General features: G+C 33.0%; 2 protein-coding genes across 2 annotated transcripts in view; both read right to left on the bottom strand.

Moving 5' to 3' along the window:
• Nucleotides 1-8,725: 8,725 nt before the first annotated feature.
• Nucleotides 8,726-14,339, bottom strand: LOC127855877 (uncharacterized). The gene is made up of 5 exons (XM_052391770.1): nt 14,319-14,339; nt 13,548-13,670; nt 13,054-13,159; nt 10,096-10,615; nt 8,726-9,169 (listed from the first exon to the last, which is right to left on the bottom strand). The coding sequence occupies exons 1-5, from the start codon at nt 14,337-14,339 to the stop codon at nt 8,971-8,973; spliced, it is 969 nt and encodes a 322-aa protein (XP_052247730.1). The 3' UTR covers nt 8,726-8,970.
• The window catches only part of LOC127856572 (fibropellin-3-like), a 31,431-nt gene continuing 18,112 nt past the window's right edge, over nt 12,493-25,811 (bottom strand). The window contains exons 7-12 of the mRNA XM_052392870.1: nt 16,455-16,568; nt 16,191-16,304; nt 15,312-15,425; nt 13,548-13,670; nt 13,054-13,167; nt 12,493-12,964 (exon numbers count right to left, since the gene is read on the bottom strand). Coding sequence (XP_052248830.1) covers nt 16,258-16,304; nt 16,455-16,568 — 161 coding nt within the window. The 3' untranslated portion in view covers nt 12,493-12,964; nt 13,054-13,167; nt 13,548-13,670; nt 15,312-15,425; nt 16,191-16,257. The remainder of the gene's footprint in view (nt 12,965-13,053; nt 13,168-13,547; nt 13,671-15,311; nt 15,426-16,190; nt 16,305-16,454; nt 16,569-25,811) is intronic.

The following is a 25,811-nucleotide window of genomic DNA, read 5'->3' as shown; positions in this document are numbered from 1 at the left end:
AGCCTTAGTTAAACCAAGTGAGAATATTGTGATAGGGATAATTTGAAATATCAAATTAATAATGGCATCGATAATCTGTACAGTCGTCTTCAGGTTTCGTTTATTAAGCATTACACAGCGCCGCAAGCTGGTAAGTATGCATTCAAATATATTACATGTATATTATGGGTGCCAAACAAGACATAACACTATAATGTTATTCAATGTCAAAATATATGTATGGATGTGTTTTGTTTAGTTCCTGTATATTATAGTATCAAACTCGTACTCAGTTATATTTAACTTACTTTAGTCTTAAAAATGCAATTAATTGTATTCACTCTTAAAATGAAATTGCGAGCTAGTTGGTTGTACATGTGAATAACAAGCATTGTCTGTGTTAACATTATACATAACAAAATTATAATTTTTTATTAGTAACTGGGTTTATTATAAAAGACAAGAATCTCGTTCGACTACTAGCCTGATGCAGTGTGATCCTCGCCAGTAAATCTATATTTGCGTTTTTATTAACACTGTTATGAAAATATTCAGAAGTTTTCTCCGATTTTATAAACGATCATTTGTTGGCGTTAATCTTTCACATCCTTATGCAGCATTGTTTCATCATATGTACATTAAACGAATATGAGCGACTATCGACAAAAAGTATCGCCTGGGAAAAGCATCCTCGTAGTCTCGTAAAATCTTGTTCATATCCTGTACGTTTGTAATAGTAGTAGAATAAGTAGTACTAGTAGTTATATTGCATATAAAAAAATTTATCAAATTATCAAACGACTTATTCAAGTTTATAACCTGTGTAAATAACCATAGGCCGTGTCGTTGTAGATGACGAGCCATTTTATGTAAAACAGATACGTTTGTTGTGTTTGTCATTTTTGAAAACACATCAGGCGAGGTTTAGAGCTGAATGAGAGGTGAGATGTCTTCTGATCTTACACGTTAAAAGCATGTGTTAAATCAGTCTTAACTCCTTCTGATCTATTGATTTCCTGCAATTAATAATTTCAAATAGGTTTATTACACGTGTAGGTAATTTAGCCGTAAAGTTTAATCTGTGAATGATTTTAAATCGCTTGTAAATTTCTATATCATAAGCATACAAAGTGGAACACAAGATTACAAATCAACACACGAAAAATACATGTTATATACAGACTAATTACGTTTGCATGAGCAGATGTATCGGATCCTGTGGTCACTGCACACGATAGTAGTGTTGTCAGCATTTAAACACAGGCAACCATTCTGCACGGAACGCTTCATGTTTTCTTCGTAGCCGTTGGTAGAATTACATTGCCAGGGGAGTGTAGTGTGTAATGTGTGTAGCTTAAGTGAAAAAATAGTAACTGGTGTTCACAATGGAGACAGACGGCTGTTTTGTAGATGTTTCCGTGCGAACTTTTGATAGGTTTGAACATTTACCATACTTATTTCACTTAATCCTTACGCACAGGATGATCTTCTGATATACATTTGACCTCGGTGTAAATTCGATAATGATGCATTATGAATATTAAAATAGTTGTTGAGGACTTTATACGCAAGAGCATGATTGTGTACGATTGACAAGGTTCATTGTATGCACATTGTAGGTCATATATAAGGTTTTCTCAGCAGTTTTCATGGAAATGTGGACTCAAGGACAATCAAAGTTTACCTTGCATGAATACCAGGATGCATCTAACGAAAAAAATACCCCCATATTAATAACTGGTGAGAACAGTATTCCACTTTCTGTAACTGTTTTTATGTGCAAAAATTAGAGAACACAAATACAAAAATGAGAAACGGAATAAAATGTTTAGGTTTGCTTTGTTAATTGATGATATGTTTATTTAATTTGTGGAATCACACTTAATGTACGTTGGCAAAGAAAGACAATCGAAAATATTTGTTCAATATACATGCGGAGGTTTTGCTTGCATAAGCGCACAAATTGCTTTCACATGCTCACGAATTGCTTTCATGTGCGCAAATAATAGTGAATACGTGAGCTCGTGTTCACTTTTGAGAGCGAACGTACTATACTTACCATTATATTTTAATAAACAATAAAACCGAATAAACAATGTTTATTGTGAGTGGGAAAAAGTATATTGACGTTGATTTATTGAAGAACTGTGTGGATAAATAAATTACTATAGAAATACGGCTGTAGAAACAATACATTGATTTGTAGTAGATGATGTTTGTTATATTTAAATGCTGATTGATATCGCATGGTTAACAACACTGGACATACAATGTAATTATTGTCACTGTGCAGCTTGTTATTTCTATTAACTTTACACTTGTGTAGTAAGTTAATTATACCAAAGACTAATATTAATGTAACTACACTGTTTTAAATAGTTTGTATTTATAAAAGAATCATACAATTTATTGTCTGTTTTAAAATATTGGTTGCCATATGTCGATGACAATGACCATGCATCGAGTGCCAAGTACTTTTTCACCTCAAAAGATTCAACATATCAGACAGGCCCTCTCTTGCGCATCACAGCATATACATAGAGTCTGATAACAGTCATAAACATGTCAATGCACTCCGCAGAAATGCGCAGCCGAGAACAAATATGTTGCAGGACATGATTTTATAAGATGGGATAAACAAGCTTGGAAAGACTGTTCCGTTCCTTCCAAAGCTTAGTTCATGAGGTGTCTTAGCATATATTGTCTGCGCTACTAACTCATATTCTCTATCTGTTTGTTTACACATGCTCATCTATAACATTATAATATTTTATTTTTAAAATATTTAAATATAAACGATTATGCAAATTATCTGTGAAACTAGCAAATAATTTAAAATCAGACATAGTACACAAGCCATTCGAATTTAACTAAAAATGAGTTGTTTTACAATCAAATAATTGAATGGTTTTAAACAATTTACATGATTTAATTATTGTAATAATTGATTTGATTGGTTATCAGTATTATTGTAGTGTGTAATGTGTCTTTGGAAGCACCTTTTAAAGCCTTGAAATTATATCTTGATCAATGAACAGTGTCATATAGTGATAAATGAAAAGTTAGCAAATATGGATAATATTCTGTTAACACAAATAGTAAATGTGTCATGGAGGAAAGTCTTTTTTAACTCTTTTAAATGACCAGTCTTTACAAATTACAAAAACAAAACATGTTCTGTTAAATTACCTGAAGGTGCAAAGTTTGCAGTGAAAGAAACCAATCAAAGTAAATATTAAATCAAAAATTAAATATGATATTTTGTTTGACAATAAAAAAAGCATTTCATGTTTCTTACTTGGTTCATTGGTTATAAGATCTAACAGCCCCCTTCATGGCTGGGGCTGTAGGGTATTTGTATTAAGCATCTCAAAGTATTTTCAGATATATTCAGATTGCATTTGAAATTGAGTTCATGTATGAATACAACTTAATATGTGTGTTGGTACAGTAACCCCCAAAACCAAGACATTTTGATAATGATAATTTGTTAAGTGTTAATTTGTGCTTTTATATGTTTGTATAGCAGAACTCATAAACTGACAGACTAAACCTACTGAATACTAATGTACTTCTTTGTAAAGTTGATACTGAAGTACTATTCTACTGAAGCTGTAATTTGTGTATGCTTATTATAATGTTATGTAACAGAAACTTTAATAGACCACAAACATGCACTATTGGGTTAATATACTTGTTATTTTTTATATGAAACCACTGCTTTATAAACATGCATTATCAGATTTCATATTCATCTAATCAATATCAGTAGTAACATAGAAACAAACCCCATAAATATACACTAATACTAATACAGACACTTTGATTTGATTATACAAAAATAAATATAAAATTGTTTGTTTATATATTTGGTTGAGATACATTTTTCCGTAAACACCACTGAATTAAGCAGAGTCCCTTCCTTTCACTGCTGTTGTAAGATTTAACTTGCTGCATAGCAACACTGTCCGTAATTTTCCATGGTATTCAAGTACTTCTTACACAGCCTCGCCCTTTAAATTCGGAACCAATCTTTGGAATAATCCTTTGTCAAGTCTGAAAAACAACAGGAGAATAACACATTTCAACTTAAATGCTTGTTCTTTCTTTATTTTTTATTTATACAGAAGTTGTGTAAAAGTAACAAGGCACGTATATAAAAAATAAGACAATCAGTATATAGGAATATAATATTATAGTTTAGCATCGCATACGTTTGTTAAAAAGACACTAGATAGAACTTCAACAGTTAAGTTTATTAAATACTTATAATCATTTTAAACACATTTGTTTGAACATTGCACAATAAATTATTTTGTATCGTGTTATATTTTGTTAAATTAATATTATTAGTACAGTCTGAATCATGTGTTATAGAATCTTATAATTATTTGTTTGGATTAATTGCTGTATGTTATTTTAGTATACACTTGCCTTTGACATTTACCACTTTCATGCAAACACATACTTGGTGAACAGGACCATTATCCTGCTAATCTGCCATGACAATTAGGTATATTGTAGGGTGCAAACATTGAATCTGAAACAATTAATTCATGCATTAATTTTTGTCCTCAAAGTTTAAAAGACGAATGAAATATGTAACATGAAAATACCAAATTTGCTTTATGCTAGATATTAACCAGTTACGGAAAGTGGTGTTACTATGCTCACCAGTTATGACAATCGGGGTTAATTTTCGAATGTTGATGCATATATTGCGATTACGCCTGATGGAAGCATCCTGGTGTTCATGAAAGGTAAAACTATGATGGTTCTTTAGTTCACCTTCCCATAAAAACTGCTGAAAAAAACGAATATATGACCTAAAAATGCGCAAACAATGAACCGCTTCACTCACGCATTTGCGTCTAAAGTCTTCAATAATATTTCAATATTGATAATGCATCTACTTTACACCGATGTTAAATGGATATCAGTAGATCATCCTGTGCGTATAGCGGGATCATATGGTGCTTGTATTCAGTGGAATTGTTCTCTTTTTGATAAAAGCAACAAACTTGGCACATATGTAGATAAAAGTATTTTATTCAATTTTAGCTATGGACCCATCTCCAATTTTCAAGATGGCCGCCATTTTCAAGATGGCCGCCAAGATGACCGCCAAAATTTAGGAAATTACATGTTACTGCAATATTTGATTAAAATATTCTGTTTTTGGCATTGAAATTAGCTGTTTTATGTTATAAATTAATTAAAATATGTTTCTACATTAAAAAAATGAATTAAATATTGCATATAAGTAAAATGGCTTCCAAAATGGCCGCCTAAAGTACCAAAAATAGGATTTTACTACTCCAATCTATAATTTCAATATTCATTGAACTTATGTTATATAAGCAAGTGTTTTCCTTTTTTTGTATTTACAGATACCTTCATTTGTATAATATTCTCAACGTATTGTGTCAGTCCTTAAATAAAGAAATAACTGCATTCAACGAGTTCACACTTCCAGACCTTAAAGCTGCCTTAAAATCTAACCGCGGTCCCACCCTCATCACATATGGTGCTTGTATTCAGTGGAATTGTTCACTTTTTGATAAAAGCAACACACTTTGCTCATTGGTAGTTTAAAGTATTTAAGAAAAAATAGGCTATGGACCCAATTCATATTTTTTCAAAATGGCCGCCAACCTATCAAAAAAGGAGAAAATATCGAGGTGCTGATTTTTTGTTGCGATCTTTTACAAATCAAATTAAATATTACAATACTTTATTACTAATTATGCTGATAATCAAAAATCTTTGCAAGAAAAACATTTATTTTAAGTATTTTGTTAATGTTGTACTTTTTGTAAGGTCAAAAGGTCATTTGTTTGGGGGGAAATTATGCTTTTTTGGCAAATATTCATTTACTTTAATAATAAATAAATCCATAAAGCAGAGTATCATGATCCGAGAGCCCACTGGTGTTTATTGCAAGTTTTGAGGCCAAGAATTTGTGAGTTTATTTGAAAAGAGAATTTTATATCCTTTCAGAAAACCGATTTCTTAAGTGTCACAGCCGTGCATATCGTGAATTTTTGGGTAAAATCACTCAAAATCGAAAGTTTTCCCTCTGATTTCTGGAATAATTAAATAAATAGACATTTTCAGTCATGGGAATTTACCCAAGGTTTCAGTTTTGGGGTATTAAATAGGTATCAGAAACCTTTTGATAATTCAGTAAAAAAAATAATTTTCCATGTATTTTTTTAAGTTAAAAACCGCCAAATTTTGCATTTTATTTTTGCAAATTTGCCCATTTTTCAAATTTTAATTCTGCGAATTATTTTACCAAGTTAACAATTTCCAACATATTTGTCTAATCAGTGTTTTAAAAACACACATATGGCCTCCTTGTTTCATTCCAACAACGACTTTTTTTATCAACATCTATTAGTGATTTTGGGTGGAAATGAATAAAATCACACACAAAACTGCTGATTTCTGGATTAATTTGATTTAATTCGATTTATAAGACATGTGATCATTATAATAATCAAATATAGTTCGCATATATACAATTGCATATAAGATCACTCTAAACAAACAATGCATATAAGATCACTCTAAACAAACAATGACATGACCGCAGTGTTATTTAGCTGTTTTAGTCGATTTTTCAGGTTTTAGTTCCTCGAATTTTTACTCAGCTGAAATAATTTTCAAAATAGTAGTCTAACTATTGTATTAAAAACACACAAAAGGGTCTCCTGATTTAATTGAAACATGAACATTTTTGAATGACGACTTTTAGTGAGATTTCAAGACCAATATTCGAAATCAAACACAAAACTGCTGATTTCTGGAATAATTTTATATAGTTATATTTATAACACATGTGATTACGATAATAATAAAAACTGTTCGTCTTAGTGCATATGCGAATAACATCAGTTGTTGTTGTTGTAGAAGTACTAGTAGTAGTTTTTGTCGCCAGGAGTACACGTACCTTCGTCGTTGTCGAATAACAACAGCGTGAACACAGCTATGAGGATCACACAGACATATTGTCTCGTGGTCCAGTAAATATAATGTATTTTTTCCCAGTCACTCGTTGTCTTGTCTCGTGATTTAGAACAAATACCCGTTAGATTGATATGTTGCGATATTAAACTACTTCTTTTCGAGACTTCAGATGTTTATATGGGTTGCACACGTACGCTGTCTAAGTGAGCTCGATTAAATGTCTTGAACTAAGGTAATTATCATCAGAAGGTTATTCTCTTTTTGAGAAATTTCAAAAACACTCCGGAAAATGTCAAATTCACTCAAAGACATTTCTAACGCATTACTTGTATCATTCTAATTCCCAAAACATGTTTCAATGTATACAATGAAAAGCCTAAACATTGTTGTTTTAGAAAAAAGTGACACTTAATTGCATTACAATTATTTATTCTTAAAGCCCTTACAATTACACGTGCTCATAATCAAGGGTGTGAAAGTATGTCATCATAGTTTAAAACAATTATGATGTATATAATGAGTTTCAAATAGTCATCGATGTCGGTAAGTAATTTGCATAAACAAATTGCAATAATTCTGCGTTTTTCCTTTTAGGATCATTCCATTAACTGTCTTATAACTTAAAACTTACAAATCTAAATAACAGAAATGTAAATATCGTTGTTTCTGTCTATCGGAAATATCACATGTCGTGATAAAAAAACAGTTCCTGTCGCTGTCAGAATAAGTTTAGCAACTGCGAAATATAAGCCGCATTCAACATATATACCTAGCTATTCCACCATAATCTACTATTCCGAAATTAGCTGTTCAACACTACATGTAAACATAATGCTATCTATTAAATATCTGAAAAGTATTACAATATTCTTAAAAGTTAAAATTAACATACACCTATATAGACATGAATCTGCTTTGTTTTTACTAAAACACTCATCAATTGGGTTCTTAATTACCTCCTGATATGTTGTGTTATGATACGTTGTGCAAAAATAACAGTTTGAAACCTTAAACGTAAATATATTTAATTGAATTGTATATAGGTGTATTTGCATTACTAATAAGTTCGTTTAATCAAAACGCCTTTAAAGTGACGTATAGTTGTGTCTTGTTTATCGTCATGAATTTTTGTTTTCGTGCGAGTATAAGTTTTATCTAAGTGGTTGACGTAAGTAGTTGATGTATTGTCATTGTTTTTATTTACAGTGTTTGTAGAACGTAATATGTTTATGTCATTATATCCATTGGAGTTTTAATTTGAATCATCAGTTTGCGCGTGATATTTCGGGAACAAGGTATCCTGCTACAACGATACAAAATCAAATCAAATCAAATCAAATTTTATTTTAAGTCGGTACATGTGTAACATAGAAACATTAGCTATGAATAGCTATTAACCGACATTTACAATAATAGCAATAAATAACATGCATATTTAAAACAAACATCAGCATTAAATGATACATAATCAATCCTATAGACTTTTAAGACATGAGGTATTTAAAACAAATATATTCATGCAGAGGCAAAATTTAAATAACTGGCAGACTACAAACATCACAAATACAATTGGCAGAAATAATACATTAAATTAAAATTTGTGTTGAAGTTGCTGATCTTGACCTAGGTCTCAAAACTGCAATAAAACAAAATAAATAAGAAACTGAATAGGAAAATAAGCACAAAAGTGCGACAAATAAGACAATTCTAAAAAAACATATATCCCCCAAATCAGATTTGGAAAGAACTGATCAGCAACTTCCTCACAAGTGCATAACACAAATTAGAATATATTTCATAGTTAAGACATAAAAAGCAGCAAATACATGCACACAAATTCGGCAAAAACAAAAGTACTTACGCTCTTAGGGTTATAGAGACTGGAAAGGGATGATAACTACACATACAAACAAAGCAAACAGAAGAAAACAAGGGAAATGCAAGCAAAAATAAATAAAAGCAGTACAAATAAAACTAAATGCAAACAAAACTACAACTAAATTTAGTAAATAAATAAGGCTATGAAGCTGCGGAACAGCAAGAACAAGCGCAACTCTCTCCACTCCATGCGCTGACCAGACTTCGGAAGCAATTGTAGTTTGATTGGTCTCTGAAGTTTTGCGGTAGAGAATTCCAAAGCCTGGCCGCGCTGAAGCGGAAAGAGCTGATGCCGTATCTTGTGGTCCTTACCTTAGGTATAACAGCAGTATTGGAGTACCTGAAAGAATATGAAGTCTGTTTAACAGTTAACAGGTCATGTAAGTATGAAGGTGTGTCTCTATGTATTATTTTGAAAGATTCTAAAGCTATAGATCTTAAGCGACGTACATTCAACGATGGTAATTTAGATTTGGATAATAGTTCACAATAGGTAGAAGTATAATCCGAGTAGATGAAACGAAGTGCACGCTCTTGTATTTTTTCAATTTTTTTAGTGTTGACTTTGCCACAGAAATGCCATGTTAACGGACAATAATTAAAATTTGACATAATAAATGAGTAATATATGTTTATCTTCCCTAATTTACATAGTTTGTTCCCTAGTCTTTTTAACACATTTAATTGTCTTGATGCTTTTCTACAAATATTGGAAATATGAGTATCAAAGTTAAGCCTGAAGTCTATGGTGACACCCAAAAGTTTGACTTCGTCGTCACATTTAATATCAGAGCCATCCAAAGTAAAAGAAATATTAGAATCGTGTGTTTTCTTACCAAGTGATATTGCTTGAAATTTATCAGGATTTGCTTCCATTTTGTTATCCGAGAACCATTGAATTAATGTCATGCTATCATTTTCTAATGTTTGTTTTACTGTATCCAAATTTTTGTCAGAGAAAGAAAGGGTATTGTCATCTGCGTAATTGTAGAGATTGCTATTTTGAACAAAGTGAAAAATGTCATTAATAAAGATATTAAAAGGACGGGCCCCAGAATAGATCCCTGTGGAACGCCCTTATAAACGTTTTGAAATGAGCTTTTAATATCATTTAACTTTACACATTGTTTTCTGTTTGAAAGATAGCTGTCAATAAGTTCAAGGGCACTTCCTGTGACACCATAGGCTTCAAGCTTTAGTAACAGCAAATCATGAGGGAGGCAGTCAAATGCTTTGGACAGGTCCATCAAAATTGCTGCTACATACTTATTTTCATCAAGGTCTCTTTTCCAGTCTTCTATTACCCTAAGCAGCGTGGACTGACAACCATAACCAGGTCTAAAGGCTGACAGGAAAGCATGAAAATGTACATTAAAAAAGTCAGATATCTGAGTATTGATGGCTCTTTCAAATAATTTTGACACAACAGGCAAAATGCTTACTGGTCTATAATTACCTTTATCTAAAGTACTATTCTTTTTATGCAGGGGTGTCACTTGTGCTAACTTTAGTTGATCCGGAAAAACTGCAGTAGAAAAAGATTGATTGATGAGGTCTGTTAATGGAGCAACTATTGTAGGTTTTGCCAATTTAATAAGTTTACTTGAAATGCCATCAATACCCGTTGCTTTCTTACAATTTAATTTATCTATTTGTTTGTCAACAAAATCCAGCTGTACTGGTTCAAAATTAAAATTTACATCATTGTTTTTCTTATGTTGAGCTATTTTAATTATACTAGGGTGTTCCTTATTTACTGAAATACTATCATTTCCAATATGCTTGGCTACATTAACAAAAAAGTCATTAAAAGTATCACATACAGCTTGTATACATAATACTCCATTTCAGAAAATAATATACGTTAACTTTATGAGCTATAATGCGAAGTAATGTACGAAATAACAGGTTCTTAAACATCATAAATATATTGTTTTGGGTTTGTGTGGTTTGTTGTTGATTGTTGTTTCGTTCTCAATGTATGTTGGTCTTTCTCTCGTGTTTCATTGACAAATGATTCCTTAATAAACTTATTTTGGTTCAACAAAGCCAAAACGCTCGCCTATACTACAGAATGTGCGTAGATAAAAGACTTTACATGCAGATCCTCGGGCACAGGCTATTTTATTTTAGTAAAAAGTTATGTACAGCATCATAACCAAAGACAAAACTCTGTATTTCTAGTCGGATTGGTTTGAGTGAATTATTGCCAAATAAAAAGAGTGGATAATGTCTCTGCCACGGATCGAAGAATTACACTTCGAATAGGAGTAAAAGAGATATGATGTGTGGAGCTCATGGATGGATGGTTGTGATGATAAAATATTTATAAACGTAAAACAAAAAAACAAATTGTCCGCGCTTGGACTAAATAAGCATTATGGAGCTTCGTCACAGGCTCGTGGACTTATATACCAAACTTATATATAAGGAAAAAGCCCATTTCCGTTTTTCGTTAGAAGTTGAGTAGGAGATGAAATAAATTGATACTTAACCTAAATAAAACCATAAAAAAAAGTTGCAGCAATATGCAGACCGCACATTATGTTTACGAGTTTGAGGCTTAGCTTATGTTTTTACTAATTAGCTTTCTACAAACGGGCCCCGTTCACAATTTCCGCAATCGCATTACAACGAATTCAATCTAGCTAGAATTAAAATAATGTTATTATTATTTTACAATAATAACCAAATCCATTGTGTACAAAAAAAAATCATAAAGAAAGAATGAGATGTGACGTCCATAAAAAATAATCACATTCAGAGAGAAGATAAATCAGTCTTGCTTTTCTTTTTAAATTAGTCACGAAAATGTAAGTGATTGGCTTTACCTCATATATAAAGCCCTTGCAAAGATATGGTATTGTGTCACCGACGTGTATGGGGTATGGTTTGATAGACGTGGATATTGATATGTCATGTGTGAAAATATTAATGTCAGTGCTTTGGTTAAAAGTTGAAGATGTCAATTTCCTCGAATGTGTGTATCAAAGCAACTTTTATTTTGATAGAGCGGTGAAACAAATGATTATGGAAACATACTGCATAACGTTTCATGACAAACGACCACATTGTATGCATCACAACTGCGTCATATGTCATTTGTGTAAAAATACCGTTCTCTTATAGTTAATGTGATAAAAAGATCTCGTTAAACAAGTTGACTGACCTATGGCTTGACTTATATTAGTAGTATATTTGATTGTCGTTTCTAAAAAAAAACATATTCATTACGCTCGTCTCTGTGTTTTCCCATAATGCAATAATACATAAATCTTTTATTTACTATGTTATATATTTGTGTAACGATCGAGCTGTGGTTGTTCGCACAAAAAAGGTTTAATATGAGCATTGTGCTTCAATTGTTCTGTACATATAATATTTAGGGCATATAGTTATCACCAACCCTGAAGTTGTAGGATATCTTATAAACGGTAATAATGTATAGTGTACGTTCTTGTAAACATCGCTGCAAAATAACATCGTAATAAAATTAAGACATTCCAAATGAAACTTGTTGTCTCTGAAATGCCCAAAGATATAGTTGATATTTCGACTAACATTCAATATTTCTGAGTATTGAAGATGCAATTACAACGAAATTAAAATTGTTGAATGCGATCAATACAATTGATATAAATTTAAAAAATCAAACAATTAATATAACTAAAAAGGTTGTATTTCAATTAAAAGCAATTACCTTAAATTACAAAAGAACCACAATATAATAATGAACATAAAAATACATAATAATTTTATAAAATAGTATCTAATAAACAATTTTTTTCCATACTTGTCAGATTGACATGTGTAGTAGTAACACAAATTGATCTCTGTTTAAGACCCAGATAACAGGTCGGTACATAACAGTTTGTTTCAAAACTTCCTGCTTTTCGACTTATTTATTGCATATTTCTATCTTAATTTCAATTGTTTGTTCAAGCAACGGCTGCACAATACAAAAGGCTTATCATGCAATTTGTGACAAAAACGGAGATGAGAATCCGTGCGGTACTGTCAGTCGATCCATTTCGCGGATGCGTTCCCTGACACGTTGTGATCACGTCGGAGCTACGTCCGGTTGCCATAGAAGATACATCTTTCAGAGGTATGTATTCAAGAGCAACTGCGTACGCTAAATTATATGAAACATGGATTGATCAAAGAATAAACAAAATACGCACAGACTATTTATAGATAATAAAATTAAATGAATAGACCTACGTGTATCACACTGTATGCCTCGGAAGCCTCCTTTGCAACTACAACTAGTGTCAGAAGAGCAGAATCCGCCGTTTTTACAATCGCCGGTCTTACATTCCGTCCAGTTCTGGAGACCTAAATTTATTTAGCATAATTCATGCATTATTCATGCACAAATACAATCTTCATTTTTAAATGCATATGATGCAATTTTGTTAACATTTTTATAGTTTTCATTTCATAAAGGTGATTGTTCATACACGCACCTTATTGGTTTGTTACAATGTCCAACTTTCTGATAAAGACATAAAATGGCCGACTATAAAATTGTATGCATCATTTAAAGTTTGCAATATGGACTACAATATGTTTGTTTTAAATACCCAATGTTAAAAAAGTGGTTGTTCTATTGCCATGAGAAATATCCGTCATTGTAATCATGAGTCTCACACTAGATAGCTTTACTGATCTGTCCGTATGAACCATTATAACAAGTTGACTTCAAGTTGACTTACCAATTTGAACTTGACATCTCCGTCCAGTGAATAGTTTCCGACAAAAACACTGGAATCTACCATGTACATCTTCAACGCAAACTCCTGCGTTCTCACATGGGTTAGACGAACAGTCTCCGTAAACTGAAATACGTTTGTATAATATGTATGTTTATGCATATATAAATAAATAGATAGATAAATTAATTAATTAGACGGACGAACGGACAGACAGACAGACAGACAGACAGACAGACAGACAGACAGACAGACAGACAGACAGACAGACAGACTGACAGACTGACTGACTGACTGACTGACTGACTGACTGACTGACTGACTGACTGGCTGGCTGGCTGGCTGGCTGGCTGGCTGGCTGGCTGGCTGACTGACTGACTGACTGACTGACTGACTGACTGACTGACTGACTGACTGACTGACTGACTGACTGACTGACTGACTGACTGACTGACTGACTGACTGACTGACTGACTGACTGACTGACTGACTGACTGACTGACTGACTGACTGACTGACTGACTGACTGACTGACTGACTGACTGACTGACTGATGACTGACTGACTGACTGCTGACTGACTGACTGACTGACTGACTGACTGACTGACTGACTGACTGACTGACTGACTGACTGACTGACTGACTGACTGACTGACTGACTGACTGACTAAATGTGACATGTGAGCTAGGGATAACGATCTTGCGCCTGAAACGCCCCCTGGACATGTTAAGCAGCTGTGGGGAGATATTCTAAAATTGCATTATAAAGTTACAGTCTCCACATGCAACGTCATGCCTAATGTGGCATTGACCTGCAATTGTGATCTTCAACATTGAATCAGAGACGAAGATCACTTACTGTACAAGATGAACCTATTTTACTTTACAATTGCATGAAATTACAGTCCAAACAGGCTCGGACGGAACAACGCACACGCAAACTTTCGGACGGACGCACCTACGCGCTTCTACGCGCCACTATGACTTCTCTAATAAGCTGAACGCAAAAAGACTTGATTCAAAATAAATGTAAAAAACGATTGATTTTTTTTTTTTGTTACGTTGTTAGCCTTAAATGCAAATTACTGTTAAATAAGGAATTAAAAATGGCGTAAGCACGCGCAATGAAAACCCTAACAGTGTTTATTATATTTTAAGATGCCTGTGTACTTCAGCAGTTTCTATTTGGTTTCTATTTAATGTAACGTAACGTCTAAGTGATATGTAACGTTACCGTATTTACGGCTTTTGCGGAAAAAAACTCATTTTTAAGTGTCCGAAAAGTAAGAGTAATTACGGTAAATACATTTAAAGACAGTTTTTGTATACTCAATAGTTTAAACACGTCTGGTAAAAACTTCAATAAACGTGAAAAAGATATATTCTGTTTACTTAATTTGCTAAGATTTCAGTTGTGATTTCTCACATAAATGAATGCGTCTCAAAATAAACGGATTTTTCGTCCGGAAAATATCCGCCAATCAGTGCACGTAACGTCGTGTTATCAATTGCGTATCGAACCAAGACAGAACGTACATTCATACCTATGGTTAAAACGAAATAAGACTCGCACGAATGCTTGTTTACAAGCAAAAAAAATGTGTACACGGATGTGTTTTGTTTCTGAAACGAAACTATTAAATTGCGTCGTGTAAAATGACAAATAGCTTGAGAAACCCCACATTTTTGGATTGTCTATCGAATTAAGATATTAGAAGTGTGTAGTTAGTTATACGTGATATTAATTCCATAGAGAATATACTCACGAAACTCGCAAAATGCTCCATATGACTCCTCCGGGCATGTACAAAAGTATAAACTGCCGTCAGTAAAGCACACGCCACCGTTTTGGCAAGGCCTTTGGATGCAGTTTGTATATTCTAAAATTAATTGAAAAAATCAACACAATCGCGCATCTTCAATGGCTATGTGTTAATATAAAATTATATTACATAAACAAGAAAATAAAGCAAACGTCTTCAAATTCATTATTGAGATGGTATGCACGACTTAAACACGTCACCTTAATGCTCAAAGAACATTATATACTATACTTGTGTTTAGTATTAAAAAAAGTATTTTCATGCTACGCAAATGAAGAAAAATAATATGAATACGTTTAGACGTTGTATAGCTCACTCATGTTTACCTGCCATTGACCTTTATTGATAAATGTATTGATATACCGTTACAATGAATGTATTCGTTTACCAATAAGAATCGTTTTTGAAATCGAATTTAAGCACTCATAACTACAATTAGTGTTATAACCTCATAACACTCGTGCACACTGTGCACAATGTGCACGAACGTGACCGAAATAGGCTATGGAACGCAATTGAAGCTTTTAATAATTATCATGGATATCACGATTGACAACCGATCTTGTCGAGCTAAACGAGACTTGTGTGCTTGTTATTTACTTACAAAAAAGTTGTTCAACAAAAATGTGATGTATATTAGAGAAGCACGTACTAAATTACTTACTTACCCACTTACTTTCTTACTTACTTACTTACTTACTTACTTACTTACTTAAATACTTACTTACGTTCTTACTTACTTACTTACTTCATTAATTAATTAATTAATTACGAAACACATGATAATATAAAAATGTCAATATATTAGGAAATTTAACTTACCGTACTGACACAGGTCACCGTAGAACTTAGGATTGCAGTGACATTGAAACATCCCATTTACATCTGTTCAAGTTGCTTCATTTTCGCATGGATTTGATGAACAGTTGACCGATACTTCCGGAAAGGAATGGCGTGATAAACACGTGGTTTATTTATTAATAGTGTTTTATGGTTATATTTCGTTGCTACAAAATTCACTTTGAATAATTTAACAATGGTCGAGTTGGAACTCTAAAGAAGGGTTCAATTAAATATACTACTCACCATATTCACACCGGGTACCGTAGAATCCGCCAATGCATCGACAATAGTTACTTTCAGTTGTATTCTGACATGTTGCTCCATTTGCGCATGAATTCGCCGAACAGTAATTGTGTTCTGTGTTATGGAAAACAATCTTTTTGTAATGTTGTTATTCATTGAGTAAGTTAATTATCTCTCTTGCAAGAACTTTATTTGCCGTTAAACAAGTAACGTTTTATATGTGTTTTCATGAATTGTAAGAACGCTGTTAGGAGGGTGATGTGGTTGAAATTAATAAAAATGTATAAATATAGGATCTGGCACGAGTTGTCATATCATGCCATATTTTATTAAACGAGTTCATGAATTGTGTTAGTAAGCGAGTCTTTGGCGAGCTTACTAACGAATTTCCTGGACGAGTTTAATAAAATATGGTATGATATGACAACGAGTGTCAGATCTTTTTTATCGCATGCTTTTAAATGAGAAAATTAAATAAATATTAAGGAAAACATAATGATAAATCCCGAATGTTGTTTACATTTCGTGACGTCATTTGACGTTGCAACGTCATATCAGCAAAACAACAAAATGCGATTGATCAATAAACGTAAACTAAGCCAATGAAAACGCTTAAAAATGTTGTATTACACATGTGTAATATATGAACTGATTATATTACATGGGAAACAGGGTATGGCATGTGATAAAGCCATATATGTTTAAAAATGCTATCAAATGTTACATAATGACAAAGCGTTACATTTAAGTCTTACCTCCTCACTTAGAAAGTGTTAACATGAAAAGGGTTCTGGCTTTATATGTGAAAACCAAACAAATGATTATGCGATACTATTTACTACTTAAATCATGATATGACTAGAAGACCGTTTAAAATTAATGGTACGTTTAAGTTTCTTCAAAATGAAGTTAATGTTTTAAGTAAAGTATTTAATTAAGTATGGATAACATTGAGAGTTTAAATCTTAAGTCTCTTAGACACACTTCAGATAACATAAGGTTCAGTATTGACCTAAAATATCAAAAAGGGTACATTTTTTAATACTCCAAGGCAACAGCGACTGTGTGTTTTTTTAAAACGTTGCCTGCATTTATGATTGATTCATATGTGCACGATGCTAGAAATTCCACATGAATTGAAGGTTGAGATACTTAACCCAAAAGTATTTGGTAACTACTACAATACATACATTTTACATTCTTACGAGCTTTCATAACACAGTTACTATAATATCCATTCCCACATATGTTTTAATGTGCGAAATACCAATGTGCAGTGCATGAAAAATAGAAGAATTAGTATGCAATGTATGCATTACTGTCAATATACTCGATTTGATTTCCGGTGGTGGAAACGATGTGACGTGTTTTTTCTTAGCGGACAAATACAAGTGAAAATTAGTGAATTAACAATGCTTTAGTGCTTCATTTTTGTCGAGCTAGGGATAAAATAGTGTATTTAGTGTATACACTGAGGATATGCTTGTGAAAAAATGCCGTCTTTTGTTAATACAACGGAAATTTAAATCGTAAGTGATTCTCCTTTATGAACTTCACATATTGATATCACGCTGCATAATTTCCATTGTAAACAAATATGTGTACACATTGATCAAAGCCACGAGGATCACCAGGTTCAAAGAGTGAACTAAGATAACGGGATTTATTGCACGTGAACTTTTATATTAGCGTGTTCATAGTATACTGTTCGCGAATAATAGTGTCCCCACCGAATTCATTCTTTTGCTGTGAATACGTCTACGCCTACTACGACGTCGACAAAAAGGAGTTGCTCTGTTCTTTCAACACCCGACACCGTAGGCGACCAGAAAAGAAATCGCATACTTAGTGATTCAATCGCAGAAGATTACCAATACACCATAGACACAATGCCACTGGACGCATCTATTGATAAGGAGCTGGTTTAAACTATATCCAGTGCAGTGAATCAATCTGTTACTGCAAACATGGAACCCATTCTTAAGGGAATGATAGACTCCATAGTAGATGGTGTTGTATCCAGTCTTAGAATCAGAATAACCCTGGTAGAAGAAGCAAATGAAATCGTCCGTTAGGAAAACAAACTATTAAAAGATCGTGTCTCTGAGCTCGAAAAGGATCGAATAGAAGCTGAACAGTACAGCCGTAGAAACAGCCTCAGGATCTCTGGTATACCGGAACCCACTTCAGAAGCTGGAGAGTCAACCGATGAGATTGTACTAAACCTGTGTAAGGAACTTGATGCAAACGTCTCCATTAATGAAATCGACAGATCTCATAGGTCCGGAAAGCCGGGAGGTGCCAAGCCCCGCCAAATACTTGTGAAATTCATAAGTTACCGGGCACGTCAAAAGTTGTATCAAGTGAGACGGGGAACTGAAACAGTGCAAAGGGCGTGAAAGGGTGTTCATAAATGAAGACCTCACAAAGGAGCGATCGAACCTTCTTTTTAACGCGCGGTCACTTGTGCGATCTTCTAAACTTGAAAGTGCCTGGCGGTACTGTTCTGGTATAGATCGCAAATCAAGCCGGTTCCAAGATCCACCGAGTCTACAACCAATCTGATCTCGGTTACCTCATCAAGATCTGAACCGACTCTGATCACTAGTATAGCGTGGACCTTTACTGTCCTTCTAATGGTAACGCTGTTACTTCAATACATCACCTATAAACCTATTCATGTAAATGGCTATAGATTTATTACAGTTTATGATTGCTAAAGTTAATTAAGTTATAATATATATGAAGTAAACTCATTCAAAACGAAGAATGTTAAACAGTAGTTTTATCCATAGGGGGCTGGAACGGTGTTGGGATAGTATAATAAAGTGTGTTTAGACCGAAAATGCCAAAATAATTTTTTGTTATATAATAATAGTAACATGGGTTTCAACTCAAAAATTTCTATTTTCTGACAGCCATCAATCAGAGTCCAGTTGCATTGCCAAAAAATAATACAACTCAACAACTTTGTCATGCATATGTAGATTAGACATAGCTCTATCCAATAACAATAACAACTTTTAGCATAAGGCATTAAAAATCCTATTTTGAAGAACTTCAACAATAAAAAATTGTCTCTTTTTTACTCGGCCGAGAAGTCGCAACACGGCGAACACCTACATTCACGCCGTAAACATGTGTCTAGAACGCATCTGCGGTCCTTTCCACGCATGCAATCGATAAATAAACCGATATTTTGCTAGCTTACTATGTAATCATATGCGAAGCATGCAACCGATCTATAACTTCAACTAATTTTCGAATTGGAGTTTACTTTTTCACCGGAGGCGACCATAACTTGTGACAAGACTGATAGCCTACACAACTTATAATACGTTTGTTCTCATTAGATACTAATTTAAGGTACGGGACCGGTAATTAATAAGGTATGATGGTGAATGCCGGGCTTAAGTATGTTTTGTAAACATTGACACGTGCTTTTCTATTCCCAACTCATTACCAAACATCACCAAAGGTACTAAAATGTGTTGGAGTGTTCGACAATCATTTGGAGAATAAATTATTTTAAATATACTTTTACAAGAGACAAACACATTTTTAAACATTTACACCTGAAACTGACAATTAGCAATAATATGTTAAAAAACCTGATTAGCAAGCGTGTGAATTATTGATTGTTTTTTACATGAAAGTTAGTGTCAACCAGTTTTGTGATATATGGCTTCTCCGCTATGATTATTTCCAGACAGGGAACCAGAAAGACTTTTGCTAGGCTTAGAGTAGCGTTGTTGTGTTTAGTATGTCCACTGGGAATAGCCAATGCAACGATGTTTTACAAATCATCTCTAGATGACCTTAATGGCTGTATTGATAAACAAAATTTTATGTCATCACAGTTTATGCAAGAAATAATTTAATCTGACACTTTCGACAGGCAGAAATGAAGTTATTTTAATGTGTATGCACTTTTTCCTATTGCTAGGTTGTACAGTGTGTGCTTATTCGTTCTAGACACATGTTTAGGGCGTGAATGTAGGGGTTCGCCGTGTTGCGACTTCTCGGTCGAGTAAACAAAACTGACAATTTTAGAGTGGTTAAGTTCTCAAAAATAAGATTTTCAGTGCCTTGTGCTAAAAGTTGTTATTGTTTATTGATACAGGTATGTCTTAGCTACGTCTACATGACATAGTTGTTAATTTGTATTATTTTTTGGCAATGCAACCGGAATTTGATTGATGGCTAAATTTTTGAGTTGAAATCCTTGTTACTATTATTATATTTAAAAAAATTGTTGGCATTTTCGGTCTAAACACACTTTTATTATACTTTCCCAACACCGTTCCAGCCCCCTATGGTTTTACCAAACATATATTACATGCGTATACTATATCTAAAGTTGATCCAGTAAAAATGTTATCTTAGGTGATATACTTAGCAAATATATTAAATATCGAATTTTCTAAATGAGTGGACAATATGCATGTATTACTTGATACAATTTCTTGCTGTGGTATCTTACCCTCATTTTCTTTTTAAAGTATACTTATTATAACCTCTTTCTGAGGCACTTAAACTCTCTTGACATCTTGATGTATACTGGATAAAACTCTCTGCTGTTGTTCTTTAACTCGGATCACATTTAGTATTTGATATTACTCCGTGCTCTGACATTTTAACACTCATTACTTTTGATATGTAAACTTTATATAACTTACTTTTTTATTTTTCGTTGCATGTGTTATTTGTACTGTATATTTCGACGTGGTATTGTAATTCAAATATCATTTTACACTTTTGATGTATAAATAATACAACTCCATGATGTGAAATTTTCACTTTCATTACAGTTTTGTACTTTAAGTCTTATCCCAATTCTGAAAGAAAAATAAAATTACTCCTAACAGTGTTTCTGAAACATTATTTTGATATATATTTGTTATAACTATTTGTTGGGATACCCTAACAGCCATTACATTCTTAATGCTTACTTGTAATAACTAAGTATAATTTAAATATGCACAGAAGTGGTAATCAAACATTGTAGCTACACAGCAATTTGGAATTTGACATAGCTTTATATGTGTATATATATATATGCTCATGTGTTAGTGTGTAAATAAATGCTAGCTATGTATGTGTGAACATGTGAATGTAAGCATGTGCATGTATGTTAATGTGGGTACTATGGTTGTGGACTTAAACATGTATCTATGCGTATAAATTAATCACAATCTTGACTTTAACGCAAATGGTGGGATTAATGTATCCACCAAACACTAAATATCCAATGTCATTTTATCAACTATCCTGTCATAAAACAAGAAGTACCATTCCAACAACCATAATTAGTTAATGCTTGCCCTATATGAATGCATTTGATCACTATATATGTATATGTATACTTTTAAATGATAAGTTTCCGCACTGTATTAGTTATAGTAATTATGTTAACATGGTTATATTTGGTTCGCCTAACAAATGTGTCTGCGTGCTAAACATACAACTGAGCACAGAGCATTGAACATGAATACGTACACTCTATGATGATTTGTTACACATTCTCAATTTTTTATTAACACTAATTTTAAATCCTATTGTGTTCTGTGACTCATTACAGTGATTAACATAAGCAGTTAGAATACTATTTGGTATATATTGAGCAAGCAGAGATACGCTTGACAAAGTGACAGTTGAATTTCTAATAAAACCTGACAGTTAGTTTTACATCTTAATAAAAAATGTGTACGAATTAAATGTTACCAATAACGTTATACAACGTACTGTTAATATTTCATATATTTATTCCTTGAATGTCATTTCGTTCATAAACGCATTGTCAACATGCATACACTATACAACATCATCTACCCATTAGTTTGAATTGTGTTTCATTATCTTAAAGTGTTCTGAAACACCTATAATTAACCACTTTTAAGTACCTTCTTTACTTGTATACGTACTTAAATTTAAATACTGCACATGGCAATCACTTAAAAGGTCTAAATTTCAGTGGTCAATATAAATGTTACATTTGTTACCACTTAACTCGTTTATACGGTAAAACTTCCATTTGAAATGCTGCTTCTATTTTGCTTTTGATTGAAGCTTAAGGATGTTAAGTGGTAAACAAAAACAAAACAAAAACTAAATAATAAATAAAAACAAAATTACAATTAATCTAAAAACTTAAACGAAATTAAATTAAACAAATCAAATCAAAATGAAACTTAATGAAACATTATCTTTGTACATTGTTCATTTCTACTGAGTTGATACTCAAAACTATAGACGCACTACAATTAACGTTTTTCTTCGAAGTAGTCGCCCCGAGCTCACATGTCTTATCATATCTCCATATAACCTGTTGAATACAAGGCACCATGTTTGGCATTCAAAATACCTAGACTTTTGAATACACGTATGTTTGATACATTTACATATATATGCTCATGTGTTATACATACAAAAACTGATGTAACATTTAACAAATATTTACCACTCCTAATACACTTATTTGCTGTACCACAGAACATGCTCTGTATCTATTAGTAGCGTATGACAAAACGTAGATTGTTGTGTAAAATTTAACAGCAACTTACAATTCTTAATTCATTTATTTGCTGCATTACAGAACATGTTCTTTATCTCATTGTAGCGTATAGCAAAGCCTCTATTTTGTGTTATATTCTCTCCACAGAGGAGCAAGTATACGTGTGCTTATATATTTACCATATTCTGTTTGAAAATAGTGTATGCGCAAATCTTAACACAAGGGCCCATCAAGTTGCGTATTAGCAAATATTGTATGCTAATTATATCTGTTTCATATTGTAAAACTTGTTTTGTGTGTATGCTAAGTGTATCTGTTTCATATTGTTAAACTTGTTTTGTGTGTTAAATATATGCTCTCTTAAGATGAATATGAATATGTTAACTGATAGCTGTACTGCGCTTACAAATAGTGTACGTGTATTTTTAACTACAAGTCCTACTAAGCTGTGGATGAGCGAACAATGTTTTCAAATTATAGTTCTCCAGCATTTCATTACCATAAATTGACCCCTTAATTTGGCGTAGGTGTTAAACTATGTCAATTCCCTTATTTGAAAATATTTGCTGCTCATCATTCAAAAACGATGTATGCTTACTTATATTTTGCATTGTTTACTGCATTTCTTTTAAGATCTGTGTTCTAACATATATAGTCTTAACCATGTCCATTCCCTTTTTTGAACATATGTTTTTCGCATCATTGAAAAAGGATACTTGCTTACTTATATATTGTAAGTAATTGTATTTCTTTTAAGATCTGTGTCTTAACATATATACTTGTACATCTTTTTGATGCATATTCTTGCACGAATTCTTTCCAAAACCATATTCCTAGCTCGGCGATGCCTAGCTTCCATATACACACTATAATGTGTATCTTCTTAACTCTCTCTCTTTTCTTTTGTTTTATCCTAAACCCTACTCAAACTTTCATATGTGACAGATACCTAGGTGACCACAGCTATCATGTAAAAATATACTCGTGCACTGTTAACGTAAATTTGACAACTTCTCAGTCCTTTCTTATCCTCATTAGCTCAATTACATAATGAAAAAAACATAACTCTTACCCAATAAACGTTGTCATGTCATGTTATAAAATACGAACTGCATTCCCTTCGCTCTTACACATGTGTTTCGTACTTTGTATTTTTGTGGATATCTTATCGTTAATATCGGTGAAGTACAATATTACATCGACTAATAACCAAGCAACATTAATCGAAAATCATTCATTTACATATGTGAAAAGCACTAACTCGGAAATCAATAAAAGGCTGTCATCTCAATTGATACGCATATTTTTCGCGATGTCATGTGGTCTCTATTTACAAATAATCTTATCACGAGCCGGAGACGTACATCCAAACCCTGGACCTACATTGTCAGAAACACGCAATACTTCTTACTCAAGTTCGAGCTCTTCTGAGAGTAGTCTTTATATTTTCTCTCTGATAGGCGTTTCTTGTTTGATTTAATTATTTTTAATTTGTTTAGCAGTCACATAAACAACCAAGCTATGTAATATGGAATTTTTACACCCATTATTGCTGCTTCTTCCTGTATTTGCGCGATGATTATCTGAGATATTAACTCTATGATTCTACATTCTCAAATCTTTTCTATAAAGAAGGAATGTAGTTGACAATTGTTAATAGTTTTATTTGATCGTTCGTCAAAAAGTTGTAATTCTGTTACTCTTGTATCTTCAATGCAATTGAGTAATTAAATAGTAATTAAATTGAATGCGTTTTAATTCCCTTTTATTATTGTTTAATTTGAGTTACAATGCTATGACGTTAAATTTTATTTACACTTGAATGTATTATGAATATTGCTGGGCCAAGTGTGAGGTTGAGCGCTCTATAACCAGGTTTAAACCCCCAATGCTTTGCATTGACCGTTCCAAGGCGGTGACCCCAGCTTTATTCATATTTTGTGTTTATGTTGGTTTGTATTGTGCTGTATTGTGCTGTTTTGTACTGTTTGGGCAATCGGTCACTTGCCTTAAATAAAGGACCAACTAATTGTTTTTAATGAAAATTCAATTCTGCTCCAGCAGCTGGAGTTTCACTTCTTTATATTGTTAATTCTGCGCGAAATATGTTTTCATTTGTCCACTATAACGTACAAAGTATTGCCAATAAAACTGACCTTCTTTACTCAAGTTTGAATTCATTTGATGTCATAGCGTTTTCCGAAACATGGCTTAGTAGCGCGACGCCTTCGAGTGATATCTGTTTCCATGGTTATCACTCACCGATCCGAAAGGATAGACCGCTTGATCCGCACGGTGGGGTAGCAATATATTTACTTGAAACACTAACATACACACGTAGACATGATCTTGAACCAAACGGACTAGAATATGTATGGATTGAAATAAAACTATGCAATAAAAAAATATATTATTTGGAGTAGTCTACCGTCCACCAAACTCCGATACCTCATACATGAACTTAATAGAATCTTCTTTTGGATTAGCGGCTGACACTGGCATACACGATATTATTATTACAGATGATTTTAATTTAAATACAAACGCGTTACTTTCAAGACGAAATATTGACGGACTATGTGCCCAAAACAATCTAAAACAGATCATTAATGACACAACGCATTTCACAGAACATTCGACAAGTGTTATCGGCCTCATATTTGTTAGTAATCCCGATTCAATCATTTCATCTGGTACTGGCGAACCGTTTCTTAACCAAAACATACGTTTTCACTGTCCAGTTTTTGGTATAGTTAAACACAATGAACCAGTTCGCAAAACATTTAGTAGACATATATGGCGTTATGACCAAGGTAACAATGATAAATTGCGAACATTAATCG

Source organism: Dreissena polymorpha, chromosome 13 (genome assembly GCF_020536995.1).
Source record: "Dreissena polymorpha isolate Duluth1 chromosome 13, UMN_Dpol_1.0, whole genome shotgun sequence".
NCBI classification, from domain to species: domain Eukaryota; kingdom Metazoa; phylum Mollusca; class Bivalvia; order Myida; family Dreissenidae; genus Dreissena; species Dreissena polymorpha.
Note: the sequence above shows the minus strand (reverse complement) of the source record. Positions and strands in the feature narration are given on the sequence as shown.

What these genes read in the sequence shown, in the direction of transcription:
- LOC127855877 (XM_052391770.1), bottom strand. Translation starts at nt 14,339, where the DNA reads ATGACGTTGCATGTGGAGACT. An exon ending in AGGCATACAGTGTGATACAC is followed by an intron (nt 10,616 to 13,053) that starts GTAGGTCTATTC and finishes TTGTTAATGTAG; the next exon opens with CCAAGCATATTGGAAATGAT. An exon ending in AGAGACCTTGATGAAAATAA is followed by an intron (nt 9,170 to 10,095) that starts GTATGTAGCAGC and finishes ATATTCTTTCAG; the next exon opens with GTACTCCAATACTGCTGTTA.